This window comes from Sylvia atricapilla, chromosome 8, assembly GCF_009819655.1.
Source record: "Sylvia atricapilla isolate bSylAtr1 chromosome 8, bSylAtr1.pri, whole genome shotgun sequence".
Classification (NCBI taxonomy): Eukaryota; Metazoa; Chordata; class Aves; order Passeriformes; family Sylviidae; genus Sylvia; species Sylvia atricapilla.
In genome coordinates this window covers 5267089-5293807 of record NC_089147.1, presented here as the reverse complement: position 1 = coordinate 5293807, position 26719 = coordinate 5267089, and the positions used below count along the sequence as shown (strand labels likewise).

Below are 26719 nucleotides of genomic sequence, written 5' to 3'. Positions count from 1 at the left end.
AGCTTTTCCTCATCTCCTCCCTATCCCTCTGATGAACCTCCAATATGTATTCACCTGGTTCATTCACCCTGATTTTCACCCTATCTGACCCTGAAAACCACTCAGATTCTTCTTTTTCTTTCAACCAATTTGGTGGCACAGCCCTCATTTCCTCCTTTGCTTCCCTTCTTCTGGTATCTGTGCTTATCAATTACCTTAAAGTATCTATTTCCTTTAGGCATTTCATTTATTGCTTGGTTTTCTGATGTCAAGAAAACAGATGGAAAACTGTCAAGAAGAGGTTCTGTTTCTGTTGTGCAATAAAAGTTCCAAAAGACCCTTCTCAGAAAGCCCAAATCCAACAAAGCAATAAAACAACCAAATTCCTCCAAAAACATGGGCAGCAGCACGTTTCCCAAAGACACAGAGTAAAAAAAAAATCACCATTAGCAAAAATAACTAAAATTAATGAAGCTAGTAGCTGCTCAGGCTCTTACAAAATTGATCTCCAGATCACGTAGTCCTCAAATAATGACAAAGAAAAGGGAACAAAAAAGCTCTTTACTTCTCCAAAGAGGTATTTTTCAGTTTTAAGAGTAAAGGGAGATCTTTTGGGTCTAGACAGTTTCAAGAAAGAAGTTGCAATGTTACAGTGACCTGGAAGGGGCAGTGAGAGATGTGCTGTGCTTCAGGAGTAGATTTCTTTAGAAGAGAGTTGGAAAAGGCATCAGATGCAGGTTGTTTCTTGAGTTCCCACTCAGACAAATTCATTTGTGATTAGAATGAAAAGAGGGAAAAAGAGGATCCACATTGTTGCATCTTCAGTGACAAAGTGACACTGCGACAATCTAAGAGTAGCTGGCACTACATTCTTGCCATCTCTGGCCATCTAGTGGCATCTTTTTCTCCACAAAATATAACAAACAAACAATTATTATTTCAAAGAGAAACAAACACCTCATGTGTGTTAAATAATGAGCTTGCAAGTACATAATTCTCATTATTAATCACTATATAAATCGGTTTAGAAGCTTCACAGAATTACACGATTGGGTTGGAAAAGAGCTTTGAGATTATTGAGTCCAACCTCAATGCTCTGCAGCCTGGTGTGCTCCAGTACAAATGTCCAGGGATGTGTCACCCCTGGTGGCTTTGCCTGGTGTGAATGACAGCTTGGGGACATTTGGAAGGTGGGTTTGTGCCTTGTGGTGCAACATGTGCTGCTATGAGGGCACCAAAAGGGTCTGTCTCTGTGTTTTGTCACTGAAGAGGTACTTTGGAGCAGAAATCGCTGTGGAAAACTGTCAAGAAGAGCTTCTATTTCTACTGTGCAATAAAAGTTGCACAACAGAAACAAACAGAAGAAATGTTCTGGCTGTGCTGCAGCATCCAAGCACCTGGAGATGGGACTGGGAGCCCTTTTCCGAGAGAGGTGTCCCAGGCTGCAGCCTGACAAGCAGCACAAGCACCTCTGGAGCTGGAATCTCTGGCATCCTGCTGCTCCTTTCCCATCCCAGCCATGGATGTACACCCAAGCAGCAGAACCGTGTCCCTGGCCATGGGTGGCAGCTCTGCGGGGTCCCTTCTGTGCCAAATAGTGGGTTCCTCAGTGCAAGCCACGGAGCTGCTGAGATGGTCCAGCAGGGCCACGGAGGGGATGGGGTCTGGAGCATCTCTGATGAGGGTCTGGAGCATCTCTGATGAGGGGCTGGAGCATCTCTGATGAGGGGCTGGAGCATCTCTGATGAGGGGCTGGAGCATCTCTGACGAGAGGCTGGAGCATCTCTCTGATGAGGGGCTGGAGCATCTCTCTGATGAGGAGAGACTGTTCGGGCTACAGAAGACTGAGAGTGGATCTCACCAATTCATATAAATACCTCTAAGGAGTGTCAGAGCACGGTGCCAGACTCCTCAGTGCTAGCGACAGGATAAGGACAGCTCGGCATGAGGAAGAACTGCTCACTGAGGGTGGCAGAGCTCTGAACAGGTTGAGTGTGCAGTCTCGCCCTCCGGAGCCATCCCAAACGCCACCTGCCCGGGGTGACACTGCGGTGGATGATCTCCGGAGGTCCCCGTCACCCCGAGCCGTTCTGAGACCGGCGTGCGGCGGCCGGCAAGTCCCGGAACTGCCGTTCCCGGGCCGCGGGGCCCGGCCGGGCCGAGCGGCGGCGGCGCCGGGGCGGCGCTTCCTGCGGGGCGGTGCCGGCACGGCCGCGGGCTGGGCACGGGCCCGCCGGGCTCCGCTCCCCTCGGGCTCCGGGCTCCGCTCCCCTCGGGCTCCTCTCCCCTCTGGGCTCCTCTCCCCGCCGGGCTCCGCTCCCCTCGGGTTCCTCTCCCCTCTGGGCTCCGCTCCCCTCGGGCTCCGCTCCCCTCCGGGCTCCGCTCCCCGCCGGGCTCCGCTCCCCTCGGGCTCCGCTCCCCTCGGGCTCCGCTCCCCTCGGGCTCCGCTCCCCTCGGGCTCCGCTCCCCTCGGGCTCCCCTCCCCGCCGCCCTCGCCATGCAGCGCTTCACCGTCAACATCAAGCTGCCGGCGCGGACCCTGACGGGCGCCCTGAGCCCTCCGAACCGGGGCGCGGCGGATTGGTGAGGGCCGGGCCGCGGGTCCCGGCTCGGGCTTAGGCCGGCAGTCGGGGCTGGGGAGCGATGGTTCGGGAGCCCGGGAGCTGCTGCTGCTGTCCGGCTCTGGGCAGGACAGAGCGTGGCCCAGCCCCTCCGGCACTGACACACGGGTGCCCATTGAAGCGGAGTGGATTGAGATTAGATCAGGAAGGAATTGTTCCCTGTGAGGGTGGGCAGGGCTGGCACAGGGTGCCCAGAGCAGCTGTGGCTGCCCCTGGATCCCTGGCAGTGCCCAAGGCCAGGCTGGACATTGGGGCTTGGAGCAGCCTGGGACAGTGGAAGGTGTCCCTGCCATGGCAGAGGGTAGAACTGGATGAGCTTTAAGGTCTCTTCCATCCCAAACCATCCTATGATTTTGTGGTTAACTTCTGAAGTCAGACAGGCCTCAGCAGATTTTCACTGTTACCATAATAATTGTTTACATGTTCTTTTTTTCTCAATTAATTAATTAAAATGCAATTGCTTGTATCATTGCAAGTATATTTCTTACATCTGTTCTTACGTCTAAGATTTGGGAATGCTCTTCATGAATTCCTCTGTGATGCTTTCAACTTACAGAAGAAGATTCTGAGATGAACACAAAGAGATCCTTTGAGTTGGCTTAGGCTTCCAGCAGACAGCGCAATATTATTTTATAATGCTTTTATGTTACTAAATAGTATTTACAATCCAACAAACATCAAATACGGTGTTTAGTAGCATGCATTCAACTTACCAAAACCCTCTCATTCCTGATGTGAAGAGCTTTGGTTCTGTTTTACTTGTTGATTGTGCTCTTCCAGGGGCTGGCAAGGTTTGATTGCCTATGGATGCCAATCCCTGGTGCTCGTAGTGGATGCCAACTCTGCCCAGACCCTGCAGGTTTTGGAGAGACACAAAGCCAGTGTTGTCAAGGTGAGATGGACCCAGTTTGTTACTTGGTTCTGGGGTTTATGTTATTATCCTTCTAAATCGCTGGAAATACTTGACATCATGTTCCATGTGACTTTCACATGAAATCTGATTTAAAATACATGTATTTTATGTGATCTCTTTTGCAGCTAAGTTGCATCATACATGCTGAACTTTGAGTTGAGGTTGATGGTATATCTTCCTAAAAAATACAGAATATAAAAGATAGAATATCTGGAAACATTTGTTAGTGTTACAGAACATAGGTATGTTTCTAAGAAAGCTCTTAACATAAGAGGATTTTAACTGAACATTACAAAATGCCAAATGGAGCTCTTTGCTGCTGCCTTTTCTGATCCTCCCTCTTGTGGAAGTGCACCATTTGTTTAGAAAGTTACTTTTAACCTTTTTCTTCTTTTCTTACTTAGAAAACAAACAATAACAGACAAAACTGAACATTTATGTTAGTGATATAAAATGGCTAAAGTTTTAGTTTAAGTGTAGGGTACCTGGACTTTCCTTTGAGTGTCCTTGACTTGAAATTGCAGAGTTTTGCTTTGAGTGGAGGGTGGAACAGGATGTATTTCTTTGATTCATCATTTCTTTGATTGTGGACAATGACAGAGGGTTTAGGGTTTAGAGGATTGTTTGGCTGGCAGATGTGTTGGATGCTCCTTGGCACAAGTGCTGTATTTATTAGAAGGCTGTCAATAATTTATGCAGAATAATAAGGTCTTAGATAGGGGGAGTTTGGTGGGATCTTTTGGTAGTAGAAGAAAAAGGTGGAATGTGCCTTCTGCTTTAATATTTTCACTTAGCTTATGTAGCAATTTTGAATAAAATTGGGTTTTGGTCCACTCAGAGATAGCATTTTAATAAGTTTTGGTTACATTCACTAGCTTTGAGAAGTTACGTTATTTCAACAGGAAAAGAAATGCTGAAGACCAATAATTTATGAGTTAATTTTTGAAAGCCACTACCTGAAGCATTATGAACAGAAGTAGACTGTAAGAAAATGGCTAAATTATGACATGGAAGGATGAAAAAATATTTTTTCTACTGTGAAGAAGTGAGCTTTATATATGGAATGGTTATGAGGTCATGGTTATTGCGGATACCTTTACATTGCCAAAAAATTTTCTTCAATTCCTAAATCCTGGGGTTTTTTTAAGAGTGTGTAAATGCTAAGAGCACAAATAAGCTGGAGTGGATCTATAAGAAATCTATTCTGGAAGTCTGCCTTAAACTCCTTGGAGTAGAGGCTACACCAGCAAACTCAGTCCACTGGGGATCTTCTCCCCAAAAACCTCTGCTGCAGTTCAGAAAAATTCCAAAACATTCCATATCTGTTATGAAGAAAGCAAAGAAAAAAGCAGCTATTTCATAATCCTTTTGCAGCCCATTTTTCTATTTTCCATCCTCTCCTTTGGCTGTTGTAACTATGTGTGGAATAGGTAAAAGCTGCACTGAAAATGGATCTGTGTTAGTTGTCCATCTGTCCAGATGGGTTTGTATGGATTATATCTGATTTTACCTTTACAAAGAGTACTGAAAACGTGCTTTTACAGAAGAACATCTAATTACAAGAGAAGTTTTTTGATCCCAGACAAGAATGAGAGGATTGAAATGGCCTTTGTGTCCTTTCTGGTGCTTTAATAAGCAGCAATAATGAGGCTTTATAAACGAGGTGGTATGGATTGGGAAAACTTAAAAAAAGTCACCTCTGGTTCCTGTTTCTGGCCAGTGCTGCTGTATTTTGAAGGCAGTGTAACTCAGTAACTGGTTAATACTGTTAGAAGAGGATTTCTTGTAGCAGAAGGTCAGGTCCTGTGTGGGGACTTGTTGGATCAGTGTGACTGCAGAGAAGAAAGAGGTTCATGGTGTGGGAGCAGCACATGGGCTCTGGTTAGGGCTGGTCATGTAAAGATCTCCTTTTTTGTTGTTCTGAAACTTGGTGACAGCTCCTCCCTTGACAAAGGATGTTTTTCACACTTGGAATTTGCTTCGAAGTAATACACATTTCACTGAGAAATAAATACCTTTGTAGGTTTTTGCAATTACAGTTACACAGCCACCTGCAGATATCCTCAGGGGCAGTTCTTTTCTTGAACAGCAGGGAAGCAAGAATTGCAAGAATGAGATTTGCAGGTAGAGGAGAGTCTCTCAAGAATTCTTTGTGATTCTGATAGAAACATGCTTTGAGTTTATAGCTAGAGATTGTGTGCTGTGCATGTGTCACATCTGTTAAATTTATTCAGCTGGTTTGTGAGACACATCCTGCTCACACCTCTGAGAGGGGCAGCACGAAGGTGCCAGCAGGGCCCTGAATGCTGCTGTGAATCTGGTTCATGGTGCAAAGTTAGTGGTGCCTAATGACAGTCCTGTCTGAGCTTCTAAATGTCACATTTTCAGTACCTGCAGAAAGTCCTGTGTTTGCCTCACCCTTTCTGTGACAGGCAGTGACAGCACACAGGGTGGAATTTTTGTAGCAGGTGAATTCCCATTTCTTATCTTTATTCTGCCAGTATCTGCAGTCTCTCCTGGGGCAGAAGTTCACCTTAAAAGCAGATAGCAAAAAACAGCTCCATGTGGGATAGATAAGGAAGAAGTCAGTGTTATCCATCCCTCTGTAATCTGGGAGGAGTTGCAGACAGAGTGTTTCAGATTTCAAGACACTGATTCTCGTACATATTGCCAGTTTACAAGCCTGTGCAACCTGAAATCCCAAATTGGAAAGTGGCACCTGGAAATCAGTGGTGGCAACGTGCTGAAAATAATCAAAAGGATAACAGATGTTCCATCAGCAGGAACTTGGTTTTGTTTTGTTATGAGACAACACATAAATTAAAGACTAACCTTCCTTCCTCACCAATACCACAATATATTTGTCAGATGAGGAAAATTACACGTGTATAAAAATAGAATAACTTTTCGGCTTTCATTTGATTGGAAATCAGTGGGTTTAGGTTTGTGGGTACCCACAGAATCTTAAACGTTGCCATTTGGTTTCCTCTAAATATTTGAGTAAATTCTCTTTATCCATGGTGTATATTGTTGTAGTTACCTTCAGGAGCAAGGGTTGGCATTTATGTAATTTAGAGAATATCATCCATGCAGTCATGCAGCACAGTGCTGACCTACCTTGAATTTACACAAGCAATGGTGGCTTAAAGGTATGTTACAGGTGCTGTTGGCATTAACTATTGCTGTGCTTTTATTATTGAGTTCATTATCTGAAGTGTCTGTGCCATATCTTTGTCTCCTTTAACCAATTCCCATCTGTGTTCTCAGGTTAAATGGGCGAAGGAAAATTACCACCACAACATTGGCTCTCCATATTCCTTACGTTTGGCTTCTGCTGACGCCACGGGGAAAATCATTGTGTGGGATGTGGCAACGGGAGCAGCTCGTTGTGAAATCCAGGAGCACTCAAAGCCCATCCAAGGTAATGACACTGCCTGATGTTTATATGGGATTTATTTTATGGAGCATTGTGTACAAATCCATCACCTGCGTTTTAGAAACTCTGCTCAGTTCTGACAGGGAGTTTTCCTGTTGGGATTACCAGCACTTTCTATGTTTGCTTGTTCATTTTATGAGTAAATGGAAGATTTACTGTCCCCCAGAGGAGTGCTGTGAGATTTAATTCGTGGTGGTGATGTCTTTCCAAGATGTTGTGACAAAAAGGTAGAATGTTTTTATGAAAGTTATTGATTGAAGTCGTAACATTTACTATGTCAAGTGAATCTTCCTGCTCTTCAACTGGAGTTGGGTTTCTGGGGGGCATTTCAGCTATTTTAAAAACTTTAAAATTTACTTTAAAATTGTCTTTTAAAATTTATTATAAAGAAGTCTCCTTATGAAATTTGGTTGTTTGTTTTTTGTTATTATTCCGCTTTATAAATCCTGTGCAAGAAAATGCAACATTTTAAGTCTGATACTGAACCAGTGAAAATTTGTTTATTTTCTACAGTTCATTTTAGTTTTATTGCTTTTTGTTTGTGTGTGCATTTTATTTACTCCAGATGCCAAATCAGTGAAGGTTTAAAGAAGTTCTGACCATGGCATTTGAAGATTTCTATGATTTTTCAGACCAAATGAAAAATTTATTTTCTGTGAAATCAGGGAAAGCTCTTACCAGCTCTGAAAGAGCTGACTGTTATACTCAATTTCATTTTACTCTTGAGCTTAAGACTGATTAAAAGGTTTTAGAGTGGAGAAGACATATGTGTTCAGGTCCAAACAGATACTATCCTAAATATTAATTTTATTCCTTTTTTTTTTATTATTTTTTTGACAGATATGCAATGGCTGTGGAATCAAGATGCTTCCAGAGATTTACTGCTTGCAGTTCACCCACCAAATTATATTGTGCTGTGGAATGCAGACACAGGCACCAAACTTTGGAAGAAAAGTTACGCTGAAAATATCCTGTCTTTTTCATTTGACCCCTTTGATCCCTCACATTTAGCTTGTAAGTTTATATTGTATAAATATGTATATACATATACATTGTATATTTATAAAACAGTGGGGCCTAGGTGTGTGTGACCAGGAAAATTGTTAAACTGGAATGTAAATGTTGAAATTAAAAGTAATGGATTGGAGAGAATGTCAGAAATGCCAGTAAGAAGTTGGAAAAGCAAAGACAGGGAGCCCTTGGCCAGTGTGAATTTTATTTCAGAAGGTGCTGTTATGTGGGAGGGGGGAAACAGACCTGAGTGGAGAAGTTAAAGATCTGAAAAGAGATGTTTGAGACTTCACAAAAGGAAGTGTGAAGTGTGCAGAGGGAGCTGGGGAAAGCCAAGGATAAAGAGCCCTGTGAAATGTAAAAGGCTGTAAAGGGATGGGTGCTGAGGGAGAAGCCAGGGAGATAAGTAGACCAGGAATAAATGTTATTTTCAACTTAAAGGATTTCAGAGGACTCAGTGTGAGATCAGTACCAGAAGCAATTCAGATGTGAAGGGGGATGTAGTGCAGATTTATTAATTTTAGCAAAAAGAAACTGAGAGAAATAGGAGAAGTCACCATTTTATTCTTGCATTCAGCTTCATCACTCCTGATCTGCAATGAGACAGTGCAGTTGCCAGCCTTTGTAGTTTGGGGATTTTTTTATTTGCCATATCATTCAACCTTCTATAAACACTTCAGCTGTACAGCTGAGCTTTGTGCTGCAACATAAATAATGTGAATTAATGATTATCTCAGCAATGCTCTGCAAGAGAACTGTGGTGATACAGTTAGTGTGCATTCTGTCTTCTATTTAAATGGTGAATCTTAAAGAAAAACAGTTGGTGAAGAGAGAATAACTGCGCTTCTGTCAGTAATACAATAGTTTTTAATATAAACTTAATGTTTAAAATTTGAAGGTTTTTGGTATTAATTGATTTTAAATGGACCATCTGCTGCTCTTTCAGTTAGAAAGTGCTGATTGTCTAGAATTGTGAGTTTTTCATCTGATACAGTATTACCAAAGTTATGAACATTTCTCCTCACCAAAATGTCATTAAAATGGATTGCCACAATCAAGCTGCAGACTGAATTGTGCTGTTTTTCATTCTTGGTCCAGTGCTCACCAGTGAAGGAATAGTGTTCATCTCTGACTTCTCCCCTTCCAAAGCTCCTGCCAGCTCAGGGAAGAAAGTTTACATCTCCAGTCCCCATTCCAGTCCTTCTCACAACAAGCTGGCTGCTGCTACAGGGGCCAAAAAGGCTCTTGATAAAGTAAAAATCCTAATCAGTAATGAAAAGCCAAGGTAGGTTGCAAATATTTCTTCTCAGATAATGCTTTATATACCTGATTTTGTCAATGTACTTAGGTTAAAGCCTGTAAGGTAGACAGGAGTATAAAAATTGAAGTAAGCACTGTGTCTAAGGGTAATTTCCCATGAATGCCAGTAAATGTCAGGGCAGCCAGTGCTGTTCCTAAGTGAATTGCTTTGGATTTGAGATGGGCAAGAGTTAGACTTGTTCCATTTGAATGAAGTGCAATTTTTAAAATTACTCTGTAATTTTATTTAGACAAAAGTCAACAGAATGGGTTTTTGGAAGTCAGTGATGCTTTGCACTGCTCTGACAGGTAAATGGAAATCTGCAGTTGCCTTGTGATCAAAATAGAGGTTACTTGAAAAAATGCAATTGCAGGAAAAGTGAAACTTAATTTTATTTTGAACTTGATCTGTTCATTGACGCAACCTGATAAAGTTCATGTCTGATTTTACAGTGCTGAATCTGTAACACTCAACGACTGTCTTCAGCTGTCATATTTGCCTTCCAAAAGAAACTACATGCTCTTGCTGTATCCCAGGGAAATTCTCATTCTTGACTTGGAAGTGAATCAGACAGTGGGTGTGATTGCCATTGAAAGGACAGGGGTGCCTTTCATACAGGTGAGCAAGATTTGCTTGGGTTTTATCAATGTAACAGCAAACAATTCAATCAAACCCTTTCAGTTATTTTTACAAATATATCGTCTTCCTTCATCATAAATCCTGTAGAAATTCATGGGAGCGTTGCCTTAATGGTAACATTTTTAATGATTTCTTTTAACATCAGGAATTGTAGGCTCCCTTGCAAGTGTCCTTTGCAAAGGGTCAGATTTTGAATTTTGTGCATGCTAACAACCATCTCTCTGCCCAGGTAATTCCTTGTTTCCAGAGGGATGGGTTGTTTTGCCTACATGAAAATGGTTGTATCACCTTGAGGGTTCGCAGATCCAACTGCAGCATCACTGCAACTCCTAATGAGGAGCCAGGTGAGTTTTGCACCAAGAATGTCCAGAAATGAGCTTTGATGCTTTTTAATTAATAATTTTAACACCAGTTATGGCCATCATGCCTCATACAGGGTGGTGAATCTAGTGCCCTTCTAGTGTTTTGTCTCTCATGTGTTGAATTTAAATTTATGCTGTGTTTTCCCAAAACAAATTCAAAAAGTTTTTGAATTCCCTGATAGTAAGTGCAAAATAGATAATATTGACTTCCTGAATATCCTTGTATTGCTAAATACTACTTAAATTACTAAGTGGCTTAACAGTCACATATAGCATAATGTTTTAAATAAAATATTGGTGTGTTCTTTTTATCTTTAAGGAAAAAAACGTTTTTTAGGCAAACCCGAGATTTTGGAGGTAATTTGGTCAATGGGAAAAATGATTTTAGATCTAAGATATGGGCTTAAATTTAGATTAAAATCTGAATTATTAAACTTCTGTCTCATGAAATGCTACAAAGGATGATCATTTAAATCTAATGGTGGAGTCTGGAAAAAAAGGAAGTCATAGGGAGTTTAGTTTATTCATTTTGGTTTGGGGAGTTTGCTAATTTCCTGTGAGCTACATTACTGGCTTCCAAGTTTACCAATAAACCTGGAGTTTTGGGCTGTGGAGAGCAGCTGCAGGTTCTGCCCAGCTGTCAAACAGTTACTGTTTTAGGTTTTGCAAGAATATATATTGCAAAGACAAAGTTACATTTTGGAGAACATTCCAGAGCTTTGTTGTGTTCAGCAAGATCAGGAGTGTGTTGTTTTTGATTTCTTTTCCTAGCTGTTGTATAGGAAGCACATGGATTTCAATCACAGTGCTCAGTCATGCTGCACATTTCTCTCTGTTGATTTCTCACACCCCATGTTTTTCTCTCTGTTCTCTGTGGGTATTGGTGTTTCAGATCCAGAGCCAGTTCAGGAGCTGGTTTATGATTTAAGAAGTCAGTGTGATGCTATCAGGGTGACCAAAACAGTCCGACCCTTCAGCATGGTGTGCTGCCCAGTGAATGAGAATGCTGCAGCTCTCATAGTCAGTGATGGCAGGGTGATGATCTGGGAGCTAAAATCCAGCATTTCTGGCAGAAATGTGAGGAACAGGTAATGGGATTTATTTTTCTTACGTGAGTTTTTTTCTTTCCAAGTGGTGTTCAGTATTTCATTGTATTTTAAAGGCAACAGGGATCCTTCTGTGCATGGGAGTGTTTTATGTGCTCTGCATGGGTGTGAGTGAAGGAGGAACAAACATCCAGATAGATCAGTTCCCTTTCTTTGGGGAAGTGCAGGAAATGTATTTACTCTTTTTTTTTTTCTAAAGGCAGTTCCATCCTGACTGTCTGAACTAAGAAAACAAAAGATAGAATGACTATTTGCTTTATTTTGTGAGAGCATTTTCCTCTCATTTGACTTTCTTCAGACCACATAATTTTCTTTAGGAATGGATCTCTCACTTGCAGTCGTATGGGAGGACCAAATGAGTCTATAAAGAGCTACACTTTTAGTAGGGGAATGGCTTTCTGCTGGATTTGTATGAATTTGACACTGAACAATAGGAAGCTGCACAGCAGGCGACATAAATAATGTTATTATACACAGAGCCTTTAGAATTTTAGATTTGGAGCAATCTCTCTCAAAATACTGTGTGCAGTGATACAGAGCTTTGAACAGTCAATATATTAAGGTTGTTCTGCTGCAATAACCCTTTAAAGTACTGTGGAATAAAATAAATAACTTACTGCCATAAAAGAAATAGAAATCTTTTACATGTCAATAGTACCAGATTTTCCACATAGATCCTCTTGTTGCTTATCAGAGATTTAGTGTTTTTATTCTTAGTGTTCCCAAAAACATTGCTAGATGGATTCCTTGTGCTGCATCCCCAGGAAAACTGTTTAGAATCCCAATGTTCTTGGTTTTCACTTCTTCTGTTCTTAAGAGTTATTTCTAAAGCATTGATCTCTGTCAGGAAAGATGGAATATGATAAGAACCAGGTAGGTCTCTGTTTTTTGCTGATGGCACAGAGCTGTCCCAGCCCAGCAGGACACAGCTGCCAGGGCTGCAGGGGCTCTTTGAGTCCCTTGGGGATGGAGATTGTGCCTGCATGAGGAACTTGTTCCCATCTCTCTTGCAGCAGTTCCAGTGCATCACCTCTGTATTCTCCAGTCTCCTTCTGTGGAATCCCTGTCGGAGCATTCCAAAATAAACTCCCAGACCTCTCATTAGACAACATGATTGGTAAGAATTTCTTTCATTGATACTACTGCTACTAATTTCTTGTGGTTTTGAATCATTGTACCTCTTGCCTTACTTAAGAACTTAAAGTATTTGTTAGAATTATTTTCTAATAGTGGCTCTGAAATAGAAGAATTCCTTTTTGCTTAAGAAATTATCAAATGAATTCTCTTGAGGATTTTATGTTGAGGACCAATGTTCCAAGTTCATTTTCTTTGAGGAAAAAAAGGTGTTTTAAAATTGAATTTGGACAAAACACTTTGATTTTTTTTGCTACTAATTTTAGAAACCAATGTATCAATGTGCCCTCTTTGTGAAATCCAGACAGCATCCAGTCTTCACAAAAGCTGAAGAGGAAGAAATGTGTTACATGCGTTGCTCGGAATTTTTTCTTACATAAATTTCTGTCTGAAAACCTTCTGTAATGTCTCAAATTAAGATTTCATACTAACAAGAGCTTTCATTTTCAAGCAGGGCAAGGTGCAAGCGCTGGAGAAGAGTTCAGGAATTCATTCCTGCAGGAAGTGCACCTCAAATTCCTGCTGACAGGACTTCTGTCAGGACTGCCTCTGCCGCCGTTCGCCATCCGCATGTGCCCACCCCTCACAACCAAAAACATCAAACAGTATGAGCCCATCCTGGCTGTTGGTGAGTGCCTTCAGCAGCTTCTCCATTGCTCTGAAATAATAGATTCTGTATTAAATTCAAGTATGGTTGGTAGTAGAGAAAAAAAAAAAAACAACAAACTATGTGTTGGTCCTGTGTAATTTATTGCAGATAGTGACCTTTGTATTGGTTTGGTTCTGTGAGTCTTTGGGTTCTTTTTCCCTGCCTTGTGCTTAAGCAATGCTACCTAAAAAATGCAATATAGTAGCAAGTTTTTATTTATCCTGTTATTTACTGTGATGTTGGCCTGCTGATGCACTCAGTGTTTTACATGTTGCTCTCACTTCATTCTCAATGTCAGTAAACAGGGACCTCTGCAGCCCTGCATTCCTAGAACAAGTAAATGAACTTTACAGATACTTTATTTTTGCTCTGATGTGAATTTCTAAAATTACACTTGCAGCACATTATTTTTTCTGGATTGATCTATTCTGTCTTACCACAGATGGAAACTCATTTAGCTATTAGAATAGTTGCCAGTGAGCACCTGATGTATTAACTCAGAATTTTCCCTTTTTAAAGCTGATTTTTCTGGCATCCTCTTTCAGAGTTGTGCTCAGAACCACAGGCAGTCCATCATGACATGATGTGATGCTGCTAAAATGTAACTTGTGGTTTTAAAAAAGGTGAAATACAAAGATTAGAAAACAAACAAGTGTAAAGTGCATTTACAGCAAGGTCTTTTGAAACTTAACATACCTGAATGGCTCTTTAGGCATCCATTGTTGTATTTCGTAGAGTTGATGTGAATATAAAGAAGTGTCTAATGGAAAATTGTAAGTTTTAGTGTTTCAGAAGGTTTTTGATGTAATTGAAGCTCAAAGCTACTAAGTTACTGATTTCTAATTTGAAAGAACTCATTATTTCAGGATGAGAAAGCAGAATTGCTTTAATGATTCCATAAAATATACCCAGAATTCTCCCCTGGCATTATTGGGGAATAACAGCTAAAACATTTCCTTGAGGCATTTACTCATCTCCAGTAATCAAAGCAAAAAAGTAACATTCCTTTCTTCTTCAGCTGGGTGGGTGTGTTGTGGAAATGCAAGAAGAATAATCAGATTTTCTGCAGCCTCTACAAAAAGGTTTGGGAAAGTATCTTGATCCAAGTGGTTATCAGTGGCTGCAGAAGGTTTAATATTTGGGATTCAAGTGCTAGAAATTAACATAGTTTTTGTAAAATTGTAAAATATAATAGTTACAGGTTTCTAAAAATGAGAGAGAGAGAGAGAGAAATATAACTGTAAATGCTGCATTGTTACTACAGCATGGAAGAAAAGAATAAAATGTGTCCCTATATATTTTTAATCAATTTTTATAGGTACGAGCAATGGCTCTGTCCTGGTGTTTCACCTTACAAGTGGCCTCCTCCACAAAGAGTTAAGCATCCACTCCTGTGAAGTCAAGTAAGATTTTCATTTTCCTTCCTGCAGTAATCCTTCTGGGTACAAGTGCTGCAGCACCTGGGTGATGTTACCCAGCAGTGTGGGTGTCTTGCCTTGCTGTTGATGAAATCAGGGAAATTGTCTGTTGAGTGCTCTACCCTGACAGTGCCTTTGCTGTGTGAGAGCTGGAACAGCCTGACAAAACTGTCACCAAAATTGCATTGAGGGAAATACTGGAATTGCATCTGTGCCTGCTGGGCATGCATATGCCTGGGGTGTGCATATCAACTACTTCCAGTCTCTTCAGTGCACTGCAGGACAGAGGAGTCTTTTTAGGACAAGAAACTTTATTTATTTTATAACTACTGAGGCTGAGTCCTTTGAATAATGCTGGTTGGTGTGTCAGGGTTTATTTACTTTATCCCCTTGGGGCTGAAATGGCTGTTGAGACAGTTGCAGTCCTAAAGGAAGTAAAGATAATTTTTTTAAGACTGAATATAGGTGTTTATTCATCCTAAGAAGGAGCAGAGTAAGTTTTAAAGCTTTTATGCTGTGTGTTTGTGTGCACACAATGGCAGAACCTTTTGGATAACTGATGGCACAGATATTCAAGGTGGTGCTTGCTGGATACATTTTTCCAGACAGATTTAAGCATGAAAATAAAATACTTATTTCTAGTACAAATATTAGTAAAAAATAGTATCAGAACTGTGTCATGAAGCCTTCTTCTAGTTAAGGGCTGCATTTGACTGTGCATTCTGTAAAAAGTTAAGTACAGTTAGTACTTAAGTAAGGTTAACCTTAAGTAAGGTTACTGAGAATAGGCAGCTCTGAGAGTTCATCTTGAAAATGTGCTTGGAATCTACCACCAAAATGAAGTAACTTTGTGTTTAAGGTGTGATTACTTGGCACTGTAAGAATAAAATTCCCCTTTCTCTTCTAAACCATTTGAATCTCTTGGTTTCATACCATTGATTACACATGAAATTATTTTCGTTTTACTTTCTGTTATACAGCACAAGAGGAGAGTCCATTGTTATTACAGTGATTATAGCACTCAGAATGAAAAGCCCTACTCACATTTCACATGTCAAAAAAGGAAGTAAGATGGAGAGGGAGGAGGAAGGAAACCCAATTTTTAAAAAAAGCTTTGTGCATTACTAGAAGTATTGTTAGTTTGGCCTTTTCAAATTGTAAAGAATTTGCAGCTTTTGAGAAACTTTAAGAATATATTGACTTTCTAGTCCTCAACAAGTCTTTTTAGAATTCATATAAAATGTTTGTGAATTCTCTTTAGCCATAAGCTGTTATCAGGGTAAATCTTTTATATATTGGTTACAGTTTCCTCAGTTTTCTGAATGATTTTGTATGTAATTTTTACAAGTTCAAAGAAATGCTTCAAGCTATTTAGATTAAGGCATGGAGATTCTTTTCTTTTTAATTGATTTTCATGGAGTGAGAAAGCTTTTCTTTCACTGGGAATTGTTACTTTACCTCTAAAATGTGGATGGGTTGAATAAATCCTCTGTTTCCATTTTATCTGAAAGAACACCTTCCGGGCCATCATTATTTTAGTATGTAATGGTGAATACTCTGAAATTGTAACTCAAGGCCAGCAGAATCCTCTGTATTTAGGAAGACAATGTAATAAAAACAAGGCAATTTTCCTTTACAAATAGTATCCTAAATTAACGGCTGCTGAGTTGTTTGGGTGTTAGCAATTATGATTTCTTTTTTCTTTTCTTCTTTTTTTTTTTTTTTTTTTTTTTTTTTTTTTTTTTTTTTTTTTTGAGATTAAAGTGTTCTACATCTGTAGTCACATGCTTATTTTTTTTTTTTTTTTTTTTTGCCTGGTTGGTTTTTTGTTTGTTTTTATTTAAACTTTGAAATTCCATTGTGACTGGAAGGGGGAAGAATTACCTTCCTGTCCTTCCTTTTAAGATATATTGTACTTGTGGGTAACCTTGAACATTCATTTTATTTATGATTATTACTTAGCTTTCACTATTTGTTTAGAATTATGGAAGTAAATACTTTTCTGCTGAGTTAAATTTTATTTTTATAAGGAGATCGAGGCAAGAAGCAGCAGAAATGCTTAAGGTACACAAAGAGGGAAAATCAGTGTGGCCACTGCCAGAGTGTGAGTGAGGGGGAAGATCAGGAAGGGGATTTTGGCCTGGCAGAAACTGGGAGCAGGAGGTCAGGATTCCTTCAGGACAGAGAGAAATACAAATCATTCTTATTACTAAGAGAAACCATGAAATAACCAAGGCAGATACCTGTGGACAGTAGACAATACAGGAGATAACAAAACATCTTCAGTGCAGAGAAGAATATATTTGAGACAAAAAAAAAAAAAAGCCTGCAGTGCAGCTTTCAGTTCAGTGGCACATTTGCAGCTCTCAGTGCTGCTTTGGCTTATTCTGATAGCAAAATAGCTGTGACTGGAGCAGTGCTGCTCATTCTTTTTCACTGATGCTCAGCAAGTTCAAGGCTGCAACAGCTTTTATTTTTAAAATTAAAATCTCAGTGACTGTAACAAGAATGTCTATGGCCTGCAGGCACAACTTGAAAATTGCTACATTACATCCAAATTTTAGCAGTTGAATTGAAGCTGTTTTAGCATTTGAATTTCAGCTGTCTGCTCTCTGAGAAACTGCTTTGCAAACATTCATCACCTCTTTAAAAAAAACTTTCCTTGAATAGAGAAATTAGAATGAAAAATATCTACCACCACTTTGGGAGCACATATGGTTTAATTTCCCATTTTGCCTTTCTCTTTTTCTTGCAACCCTTAAATTTAAGTAGCAGCTGCCATGTCATAAAGTCACAACAATCTTTTCCCAACTAGAAATGTAATTTGTGTTTTTATCCACTTCAGTGCACTTCGTGATTTGTTTGCATTGGAAACATTAATCAAAACAACTGAGTCTCACTCCTGAAGTTTCTGAGACAAGTTGAATGTATAGAATCTCTAAATTTTACACTTTTAAAAGAGTGGATTCAGTCTGAACAATGGTTGGCAGCTGAATGGAACCCTCATTCTGGTAGGCAAAGATGATTTTTATGAGGAAATTTTTGCTATTTCAACAGGGAAGGCATTACTTGTTTCCATCATTAGAATTTGAACCACTGTCTTCAGATTCTCAATTTCCATGTATGACAGTGACAAAAATGATGTTGTTTCAGGTGCAAGCAGTTAGCTGAGCTAAGGTTTCCTTTTGATTTTTAATGCCTTGGGTTTCTGTAGATCTTTATTGGTATTGACAGATGGCCAGGCAGCAGCAGAGAAAAAGGACTTGCCCTGGTAAATCTGAGCTGATGAAAGGTGTGTAGAAAATGCTTCATGTCTTTGAAGGATAATTGTGAATAACTACCAGCATTAACAATGCATTTGGAGTGGACTTTTCCCAGAAAACATAGCTGAGAAACAGATAAATGAAAAGGGGTCAGAATTCACATTTCTTCCATTTCAGAAACTCCCTGGATTTATGACCCTTTGGAGACTTGCAGTGTCACCCCTTACTGCAGTTGTATATTTCTATTCAATCATGCCTGAAATGTTTCAATTAATAATTGAATGCTTCTCATTTTGATTGAAATGAATGGTTGAATTTCCATCGGTCCTCTGGGAAAAAGACTGGGCCCTAAATTTTTAACGTTTTTTGAGTTAAAGGAATAAATCTTTCCATGTTTTTAAAGCTTAAACTAAAATGATACAAATATGACTGTAAATTGAATGTGCAGAAGATTACGGGAATGCTTTTTTTGGTTTCACCCATGTACATTGTATTTAGGAAACTTCTACTTAATGCAGCGTGAGTTTGATTTATTGACAGTAAATCATATATACTGGTAGTTTGCTTTCTCATACTGCACAAGTATTCTTGCAAAGCACACAGTTGATGTAACAGATTTCTTGTCCTGGGAACAGTTCTTAAGTAACCTGTGTCTGAAGGCTTTGGGGAAACCTTAAATCCTTTTATCTGTGTGTTAAAATGAAGTTGAGCAGATGTGTTTATTAGAGCTCAATTTTCTTTAGAAGAGCTCCTTTATTTATTTCACAAATAAAGCAATTTTGGCAGGCACAAAGTGTGTGGGGAAAATGAGGCTGGAGAAGGGTCTTGTTTAGGAACAATCCCACCCAGTGCCACTTTCTGTGCCTTTTGCCCTGTGGTGGATATTTCAGTATTTCAGGAATTGGCTGAGAGTCTGTGCTGCCAATACGTTCTGAGCACTGGAACTTCCCATCCTTGCATCTCTGCAGTGTCATTTGCTTGGGAGCTGCTTTGGTGTGATCTAAAAGAAAAAAAACCAACAACAAAAAGAGACCAGGTTTCTGGTGCTTTTGTGAAATCTCTTCAGGGCCTCTCTTTTTATGTCATCTTTATTTTTCCTCTCTCTGGGCTGAAAGAATTAAGTCTACCCACACTGCCACCCACATGAGTATTTTCCTGTGTGCTGGGAAATTGGAGTTGTTTGATAGTAAGCCCTGATTTGATCAGAGCAGGGCTTGTAGTTCACTCTGGTGCTGAGTATCTGTCAGGGCTTTTGGCAAAAGTTGACTGTGTTTCTACCTGGATTTTTTATTTTAACCAAAGTAGAGCTAATACAGTCTGAAAGGAAAGCTGCTCTTAAATTTAATTCAGTAACTTTATATTCACACCATAGTTGTTAATGTGTAGCTTCTTTTTATGCTGTTATATGATGTTTCCAAAAAAGTGTAGAAAATTATACCTGTGCTGGGTTTTTATGAGTATACATGAAAAAAAAAAAAAACAAACAAACAAAAAAAAACTTCAGTTCAGACTTCTAGCAATTCAAATATTTTGGTTAATATGCTCCATGTATTTCCTTCTGATCCCAGGGGAATAGAGTGGATAAGCTTGAGTGGGTTCATTTCCTTTGCCACATCAACACCCAACAATCTGGGACTGGTCAGGAATGAGCTGCAACTGGTGGACCTTCCAACAGGTTTGTGTTTCCTGAGAAATCTGCTCCAGGAGCTGACAGATTTGCTGGGGAGTGACACATTCTGACTACTTTTTTTTTTTTTTTTTTTTTTCAATTCCTTCTGTTGTCATGACAAAATAACATAATAGAGGAGCCTTGATTGTTTCTGCTCTACCTTGTGAAGCCACAAGATGTGTTTTGTCTGGTGCTCTGCAGACAGACCTGAGACAACACCTTTGCAAAAACATTTTGCACTTATTAAAAGAACATGTCAGCAGGGGGTTTAGAAGCAGCCACACAGAGTATTAGTGGTGGAGTTTTTTCACAAAATACAGATATTTCCATATTTCCAAATGTGTCCTCTCGTAGTCTGCACCCACTGTTTGGTGTGCACCTGAAATAGTGTTGAACCAAATGTTGTGGTTTGTTTCAGTAACAGGATGGTCAGAACTTAAGTGTGAATGAGTGTAAAAGGGACTTTGAACAATAAAATCTGATATTTTTATAAATAATTAGGAAGATTAAAAAGTAAATAACTGTTAAAAAGATACTGTTGATAGCAGAATTAACAGGTTACATGTGTTTTTTCAACTATTTTGGCCTCATAATGGATGATAAATGTATTTGTAACAAACTCAATATTTGCACAATATAAAGAGGTATAACTGGGGAGATTAGACAGCCCAGAACAGGAAGCACTTCAATAATTTTAAATTATTTTTAAATGTGAAAAGCTGGAGCCATTTAAGTCCTAATGGAAGAGCCTGAATCTTATAGCACATGGCTAGTTCTGAATTGCTTTATGTAAAGTGATTTTTTTTTTTAATTGAGTATTTCTAAGCCTATGGAAAAACCTTGTTGTGCTTCCAGGGTGCTGCAGAGAGCTGATTCTTCCAGCATAATATTATTGTAAAGTTTTCTCATATAATGCCTTTTGTTCATCTGTTTAAAATCAAAACAGAAAAGATGAGTGCATTGGGAAATTATTCTCATGTAAAGTGGGAATCTGATTTTTCGTTCAGCTTGCAAATCAGTATAGCCCATTTATAGACAGGAGTCATAAAAGGTTCAGAATTTCTACAGGCAACCAAGGTTTGAGTAAATGTGAATATCTAAGAGCATTTGGTTTGCTTAAAAATGCTACATTTCCTCTTTTAAAATTTTCAAGAAAGGCACAGCAAAATACCTGTTTTAGTTTTGCTTCTTCTCTCACTTTAGAGCCCAACTTTCTATTTTAGGCCTGGGAAAACTCTGCAGGTTCACATTCACTTTGACAAAAATCACATGCACAAATGTGAAACGAACAAAATTCACATGTACAAATGAACAAAACCATGAAAGAAGATTGCTAAGATACTGAAAATGGATGAGAAAGAATTCCAGTAGCCTCTAACAGGAGAGCTCTAACTCATGTTCTTGATAACCAGATTTATTCATGTAGCTGGCTTAAAGTAATTTAGCAGTGAGCAACAAGAGGAGCTAAGGTTTACAGCTGGAATTTTCCTTGGAAGCCAAGGAGAATGAAACTTGCATAGAAGATGCTGTTTGCAGGTCATTATTTATTTCAGTGGTATCTCTAACACGTATAATTCTGCAACACTTCCTGTAAGTGGATGAAAATTTTGTTGGGGATGAGATTATGAACTCTTAAGATTTACTATTTTAGCTGAAAAGGAAGAGAGAATTGTTCTGATAAGTGTAGAATTACAGCATGAAATACTATCTCAGTTCATGGCAGTGTTAATTTCTCTTATCAAGCTTGAAATCTATTAATGAATTTCCCTCCTTGGGGAATGGAGAGAATCTCTCATTGGCTCTGAGTGGAAAATAATAACTCCTTGAACTCTCTCTCTGTAATTTATGTGATACTGATGCATCCATTTGAGTTGCTGTGCTCTAGAAGTGAGTCAGGAGTTAGATTTGACAGAAGAATTTACGATATATTTAATATAAACTCTGAAATGCAGTATCATGAAATGCAGTACAACTTTTAACAGCGACTCTGGTGACATTAGAGATGACAGGTGATTTGGAGATGTTCTGGGTTGGTTTGTAAACTGCCTCTGTTTACAAACAGAACAATTTATTAGCTGTTTCTCAGTTTCTGGTTGGTTCATTGACTGTTTGTGTTGTGCCCCTGTGGTGTGCTCCAGGCAGGAGCGTTGCGTTCCGTGGGGAGCGAGGCAACGACGAGCCAGCCATCGAAATGATAAAGGTCTCTCACTTGAAGTAAGTGCATCAGCCTTGGGAAGTTTATGATTTCACTGTACTGCATGAAAATCCTCATAACATCTAGATATTCCAAGAAAAAAAAAAAAAAAGCACTTCAGAGTGTATAGAGAAAATATTCAACAGCAGCAAGAGGAAAATGCTTCAAAATATGAATTCCAAGTGAAGAAGCTGTGAATGGTTCTGTGGTTGACTTCGTCACTTCAGGATCCACTCACATTGCAAAATCAGTAACTAATATTTTATTTCTTACAGGAATTGTGTTTACTGAACAGGCTTTTTGATAACATTAAGGAGGATAAAGGTGCTGAACTGCTTTTTTCAACTTAGATTCTGTTATAAGTTAATTCTCTTTTCCATAACTTAAGCTTTACTTAAAACTAGAAAGTTTGGCATTTAAGATTGGACGATTATTCATATTTATTTAGCTTTTCTAAGTATTTCACACCTTTGTAATGATTGTCTGCTGGAAAATGAGAGGTGAGATACAGTTATTTGAAAAGTCAGCTGATAAATGACCAAATTGTTTCCTTTCAAGTCCTCATTATTTTGAGCTCAGACCTGTGACAGGAGGCCCTCATTTCCTTGTATCAAAATAATTATTGTAGTACTCTGGAAAATTACTTCACTTTCTTGTATAAATGAAATTAAAGTAGTGTTGAATTTACTAGGGGATTGTCTCTAAATCTTTAAAGCTTCTTCTTTACAGTGGAGGAGAAAAATTAATGTTGTCTAACTTGCACAGGAATATTTTTGTATGTAGGAGTTCCAGAGAATTTGGAAGAGTTCAACCATATAATGTTCTTAATAATGCATTAAAAATTAAGAACAGCCATGGGCTTAGATGAAGAGGCTGGGGAGTGTTGAGTGAGACAGGAAAGGAGGTTCACTTGCAGAGAGAGGAATGCAGTGCCTGAGAGGGCCAGTTGCTGCATGGCCTCTCCATTTTCAAGTTAAATGTGGAAAGTGGTAGATTAAAGGTGTTTACACTTACTCAGCTCCACGGATGAGAAATCTGAAGATGTGACTGACCAGTGGTTTAGTGTGAGATGATTTTATGCTCATTTATCCCTGGATTAGGAAGTGATATGCATCTGCAGGAGGGACAAAACTCTGTCCAGCTTGCAGTCTTGTGTGTTTTACTGGTGTTTTGTGCCATCAGCTCAGGCTGAACATGCTGAGATCAGAGGTGCTGCTGCTCTCTGAATTATTCCCTTGTCTCCTCCACAGTAACTGTGCAGAACCACCTGGCAGAAATGTATAATTCTCTAAGCTTTGAAGAGAGCTCTTTTTCAGGCATTCTGTTGCTCCTCAGTAACTCAAGGGAATCACGAGCTTCAGAGGGGGTTTTGATTTGCTCTGCTAACTTTTGAGGGCCTCCAGAGTGCTGGTGTGAAGTAAAATGCTCAAAGGACTCTTGCTGGAGTAAATTCCCATTTGTTTCAGGCAGTATCTGGCTGTGGTATTTAAAGACAAACCACTGGAGATCTGGGATGTCAGAACTTGCACTCTGCTCAGAGAAATGTCTAAAAACTTCCCTACAGCCACTGCTTTGGTAAGGAATAAATTCTGTTACTTTTTAATAAATGTAATACATTGAAATAGTATAAAATCTTTGAACAATTCTGCAGCAAGTGCAAAATTGATCAGTGGTTTAAATATCATCTGCCACCAAATGGAGGCAGGAAAAAAGGAGGTTCTGGTGAAGACATCTGAAGAGGTTCTGGTGAAGAAACCTGCTTTGCCCCTTGGGTGATGGAGGGAGGTATTACAGAAAGCAGCCTTCTTGAAAATCATTATAAAGCCCCAGTAAATTCAGGGAATAAACCTTTGTCTTCTCCATTTTTCCTGGGTTCTTTTCCACAGGAGTGGTCCCCTTCCCATAACTTGAAAAGCCTGAGGAAGAAGCAGCTGGCAGCCAGGGAGGCCATGGCCCGGCAGACTGTGGTGTCAGACACTGAAGTCAGCAGTGTGGAATCCTCTGTGATCAGGTATCCATCCCTCCTCCTGGTGGAGTCCTGTGCTGTAGCCATTCTTGTTTTCCCGCTCATTTTTCTAATGAAAAGAGTATTTTGGAGCTGATTCTTGAGTACAGAGCAAGCAGAACAACTTTGTGGGCCTCCTGTTAGTTTTTATATGTGGGGCTCTGGTGTCCTTTGATGTCCCTGTTTCTCTCAGGTGTGTCTGTGGCAGTCCATTGGTTACCTGGTTCTTTAAATAAAACTGTTACTTGCCCTTGGACATTTCCACAAGAGTGGAAGTAATAAATAGTTAACTGTTAAATAAAGTGGGTTTTTTATTTTTTTCTGCTGTTTCTATGCATGTGGTAGAATTTGTCTTGCAATTCTGATTTCAACAACGAAATCATTGTGTCTCATGGTGTCCTTTTTAAAGCTTGTTGCAGGAAGCTGAAAGTAAATCAGAGCTGAGCCAGAACATCTCTGCCAGAGAGCACTTTGTGTTTACAGGTGCTGATGGGCAGGTTTATCATCTCACAGTAGAGGGAAACTCAGTAAAAGACAGTGCAAGAATTCCTCCAGATGTGAGTTCCAATTTTTCTATATCATTGATGCTTGCATTTTTTGCTTAGCTTTGATTGTCAGAAAAAAATCAGGGATAAGCTTTGTAGCAGCAAGTGGTCAGTAATGTAGTACTTTGAAATCTGAAATCTGAATTCCAACTTAAAAACTGATAACAATTCTGTTTTCACAGTCTTATTTCACACTTACTTCACAGTCTTTTTTTCTGTTTTAACTAAGTAAAGTTTGGTCTATCATGTTGTATAATTTTTTTTAATGAATACCAATGTTGAAATATTTGTTCATACATTTGAATGTATTAACCACGAGACATTTTTCTGCTTCTTAAATATTTTCAGGGAAGTATGGGGAGCATTACTTGTATTGCCTGGAAAGGAGATATCCTGGTTCTTGGAGATGTTGATGGAAATTTAAACTTCTGGGATTTGAAAGCTAGAGTATCCAGGTATGGATGCAAATGAAGTCTGTCAAACATGAGATGATGAGTATTAGAATGTGGAATGTTTTCATCCTTCCTCATTTTTGCTCTTCACTGTAGGGAAAAATGCAAATATTTTGTAATAAAAATTCAGAAAATCTCTACTGTGTTGCAGTTGCTACATTTAATCTCTTGTGCTTTCAGAAGAATTAACATTTTATCAAGGTTTTTAAACCAGCTAGATATCTTTTTTTACATAAATCTGCAATGGTTCCTGGTAAAACATTAAGTATTGTGGTGTTTATTCCAAGCATTTCATCATTTTAGTTTAATAAACTCATAATCTGGGCATCTATTTGTGTGTGCATATATAGAGAGATTGTTCTGCTCCTCATTCTGTGCAAAGCAGGATCTGAAAAGTTCCTGGGAAGGATCCAATTTCCTACAATATTTGGTATAGAATGATGGAGATAATGGGTACTGATGGGTATAGATGATGAAAATCCTGATCTTGTCTTTCCTTAGGGGGATTCCTACACACCGGAGCTGGGTCAAAAAAATACGGTTTGCCCCAGGGAAAGGAAATCAGAAACTTCTTGCAATGTACAACGATGGGGCAGAAATCTGGGATTCAAAGGAGGTAAGTGGCTGTGGGTTTATCAGGCACTTCTCTTCAAAGCCCACACCTCACCTCTGAAAATCAGGATGAGTGAGGGATGGAGTTTTACTGAGTCAGGATTTCTTGCTGGCAGTTGTGTGATAAAGTCATATTGCTTTTCTCAAATTTTATCCCTATAGAGCATCTTGGAGCTGCCAGCAATGAAAAGTGTCTTCCACTCTTAAAGCTGACAATGTCTGAGATCCTCTTTGCCATCCTCTTGTAATGGTTTTGGGGCAAACCTTGAAAATTTAAAGGGAAGTCCCCAGTCTGAGACTTTAAACTGTGGACAGGAGATTGCTTTCACTGCAGGTTTCTTCTGTGTATGGTCAATAGATTTAATTTGTTAGGGAATACCAGAAAACCAGACACTTGTTCATTAATACTGTCTTGCTTCTCTTCTTCCTCAGAAACTCTGTGGTTATGTTCACAAAGCTTCTGGGGTTTGCTTTGTAGGTCTTTCAGGGGATTAGAGTACCATGGGGAAGGGAATATAATTGCACTGTTTTAATTTAGCCCCTGGAGTAAGTTCAGGGTATAAGGGTATGAAACAGGAATTCTAATTTTTTTTCTAATTTTTGTTCACTTTGTAATGTGCACCAGCTTCAAACTCTGACACTTAATTAGTGCAATTTGAAACTCCACTGATTATAAGAATGGACAGCAGATACGAACAATTCCTGTGAATTACATAAGCAGAGTAGGATATTTCCCAGTGAGTCTCTCCTTGAAGCACATTTGAATAGTTTTGATGCCACAAGATACACCTCCTGTAGCTGTTCCCTCTTCTTTTTCTAGGATAAAGGAGTTTCATACATGAAAACATTTTAAATTAAATTCACATTTTCAGTCAAAAGTCTTCCAGTGTATCTGTAGTAATATTTTATAGTCTTAGTTCTATTATACATCTAACCCTGTCCTGTTAGAAAAGAAAACAAAAAGGCAGCTGTACACTATGCTCAAGAGGATTTTTTTCCCTCATCTCTAAACTGGGAAACACTATTGTTCCAGGGCAACTGTGTGACCCACTCCAAGGTTTCTAAATTCCCTACTCTCCAGAAAAGACCATTATTGAAATGATTCATGGCTAACTTCACCTTTCATCCTGAATTTCGTGCTGTGCCTCCTGGGTGTGTGACACAGCCTCACAAAGGGGTGATGGAGAGGCTGCTAAAAATAACAAATAACTCAACTTCCCCAGGTACAAATGGTGAGCAGTTTGAGAAGCGGGAGGAATGTGAATTTCCGGGTCTTGGATGTGGACTGGTGCACGTCAGACAAAGTGGTGCTGGCATCAGATGATGGATGCATCCGAGTGCTGGACTTATCCATGAAAGCCTCTTGTTTCAGGATGGATGAGCAGGATTTAATAGGTATGCTCATGGCTTT

The 26719-nt window shown here is 39.5% G+C and overlaps 1 protein-coding gene across 1 annotated transcript in view; it reads left to right on the top strand.

Annotated features, from left to right (window-relative positions):
* The first annotated feature begins 2459 nt into the window (after positions 1-2459).
* WDR11 (WD repeat domain 11) overlaps positions 2460-26719 on the top strand; it is a 35185-nt gene continuing 10925 nt past the window's right edge. The window contains exons 1-19 of the mRNA XM_066323477.1: positions 2460-2562; positions 3381-3492; positions 6781-6934; positions 7790-7963; positions 9059-9245; positions 9713-9878; positions 10129-10243; positions 11154-11349; positions 12381-12484; positions 12956-13129; positions 14469-14553; positions 19400-19506; positions 21639-21714; positions 23161-23269; positions 23581-23705; positions 24109-24256; positions 24593-24699; positions 25198-25312; positions 26532-26703. Of these exons, the coding sequence (XP_066179574.1) occupies positions 2477-2562; positions 3381-3492; positions 6781-6934; positions 7790-7963; positions 9059-9245; positions 9713-9878; positions 10129-10243; positions 11154-11349; positions 12381-12484; positions 12956-13129; positions 14469-14553; positions 19400-19506; positions 21639-21714; positions 23161-23269; positions 23581-23705; positions 24109-24256; positions 24593-24699; positions 25198-25312; positions 26532-26703 (2512 nt within the window). The 5' untranslated portion in view covers positions 2460-2476. The remainder of the gene's footprint in view (positions 2563-3380; positions 3493-6780; positions 6935-7789; positions 7964-9058; positions 9246-9712; positions 9879-10128; positions 10244-11153; positions 11350-12380; positions 12485-12955; positions 13130-14468; positions 14554-19399; positions 19507-21638; positions 21715-23160; positions 23270-23580; positions 23706-24108; positions 24257-24592; positions 24700-25197; positions 25313-26531; positions 26704-26719) is intronic.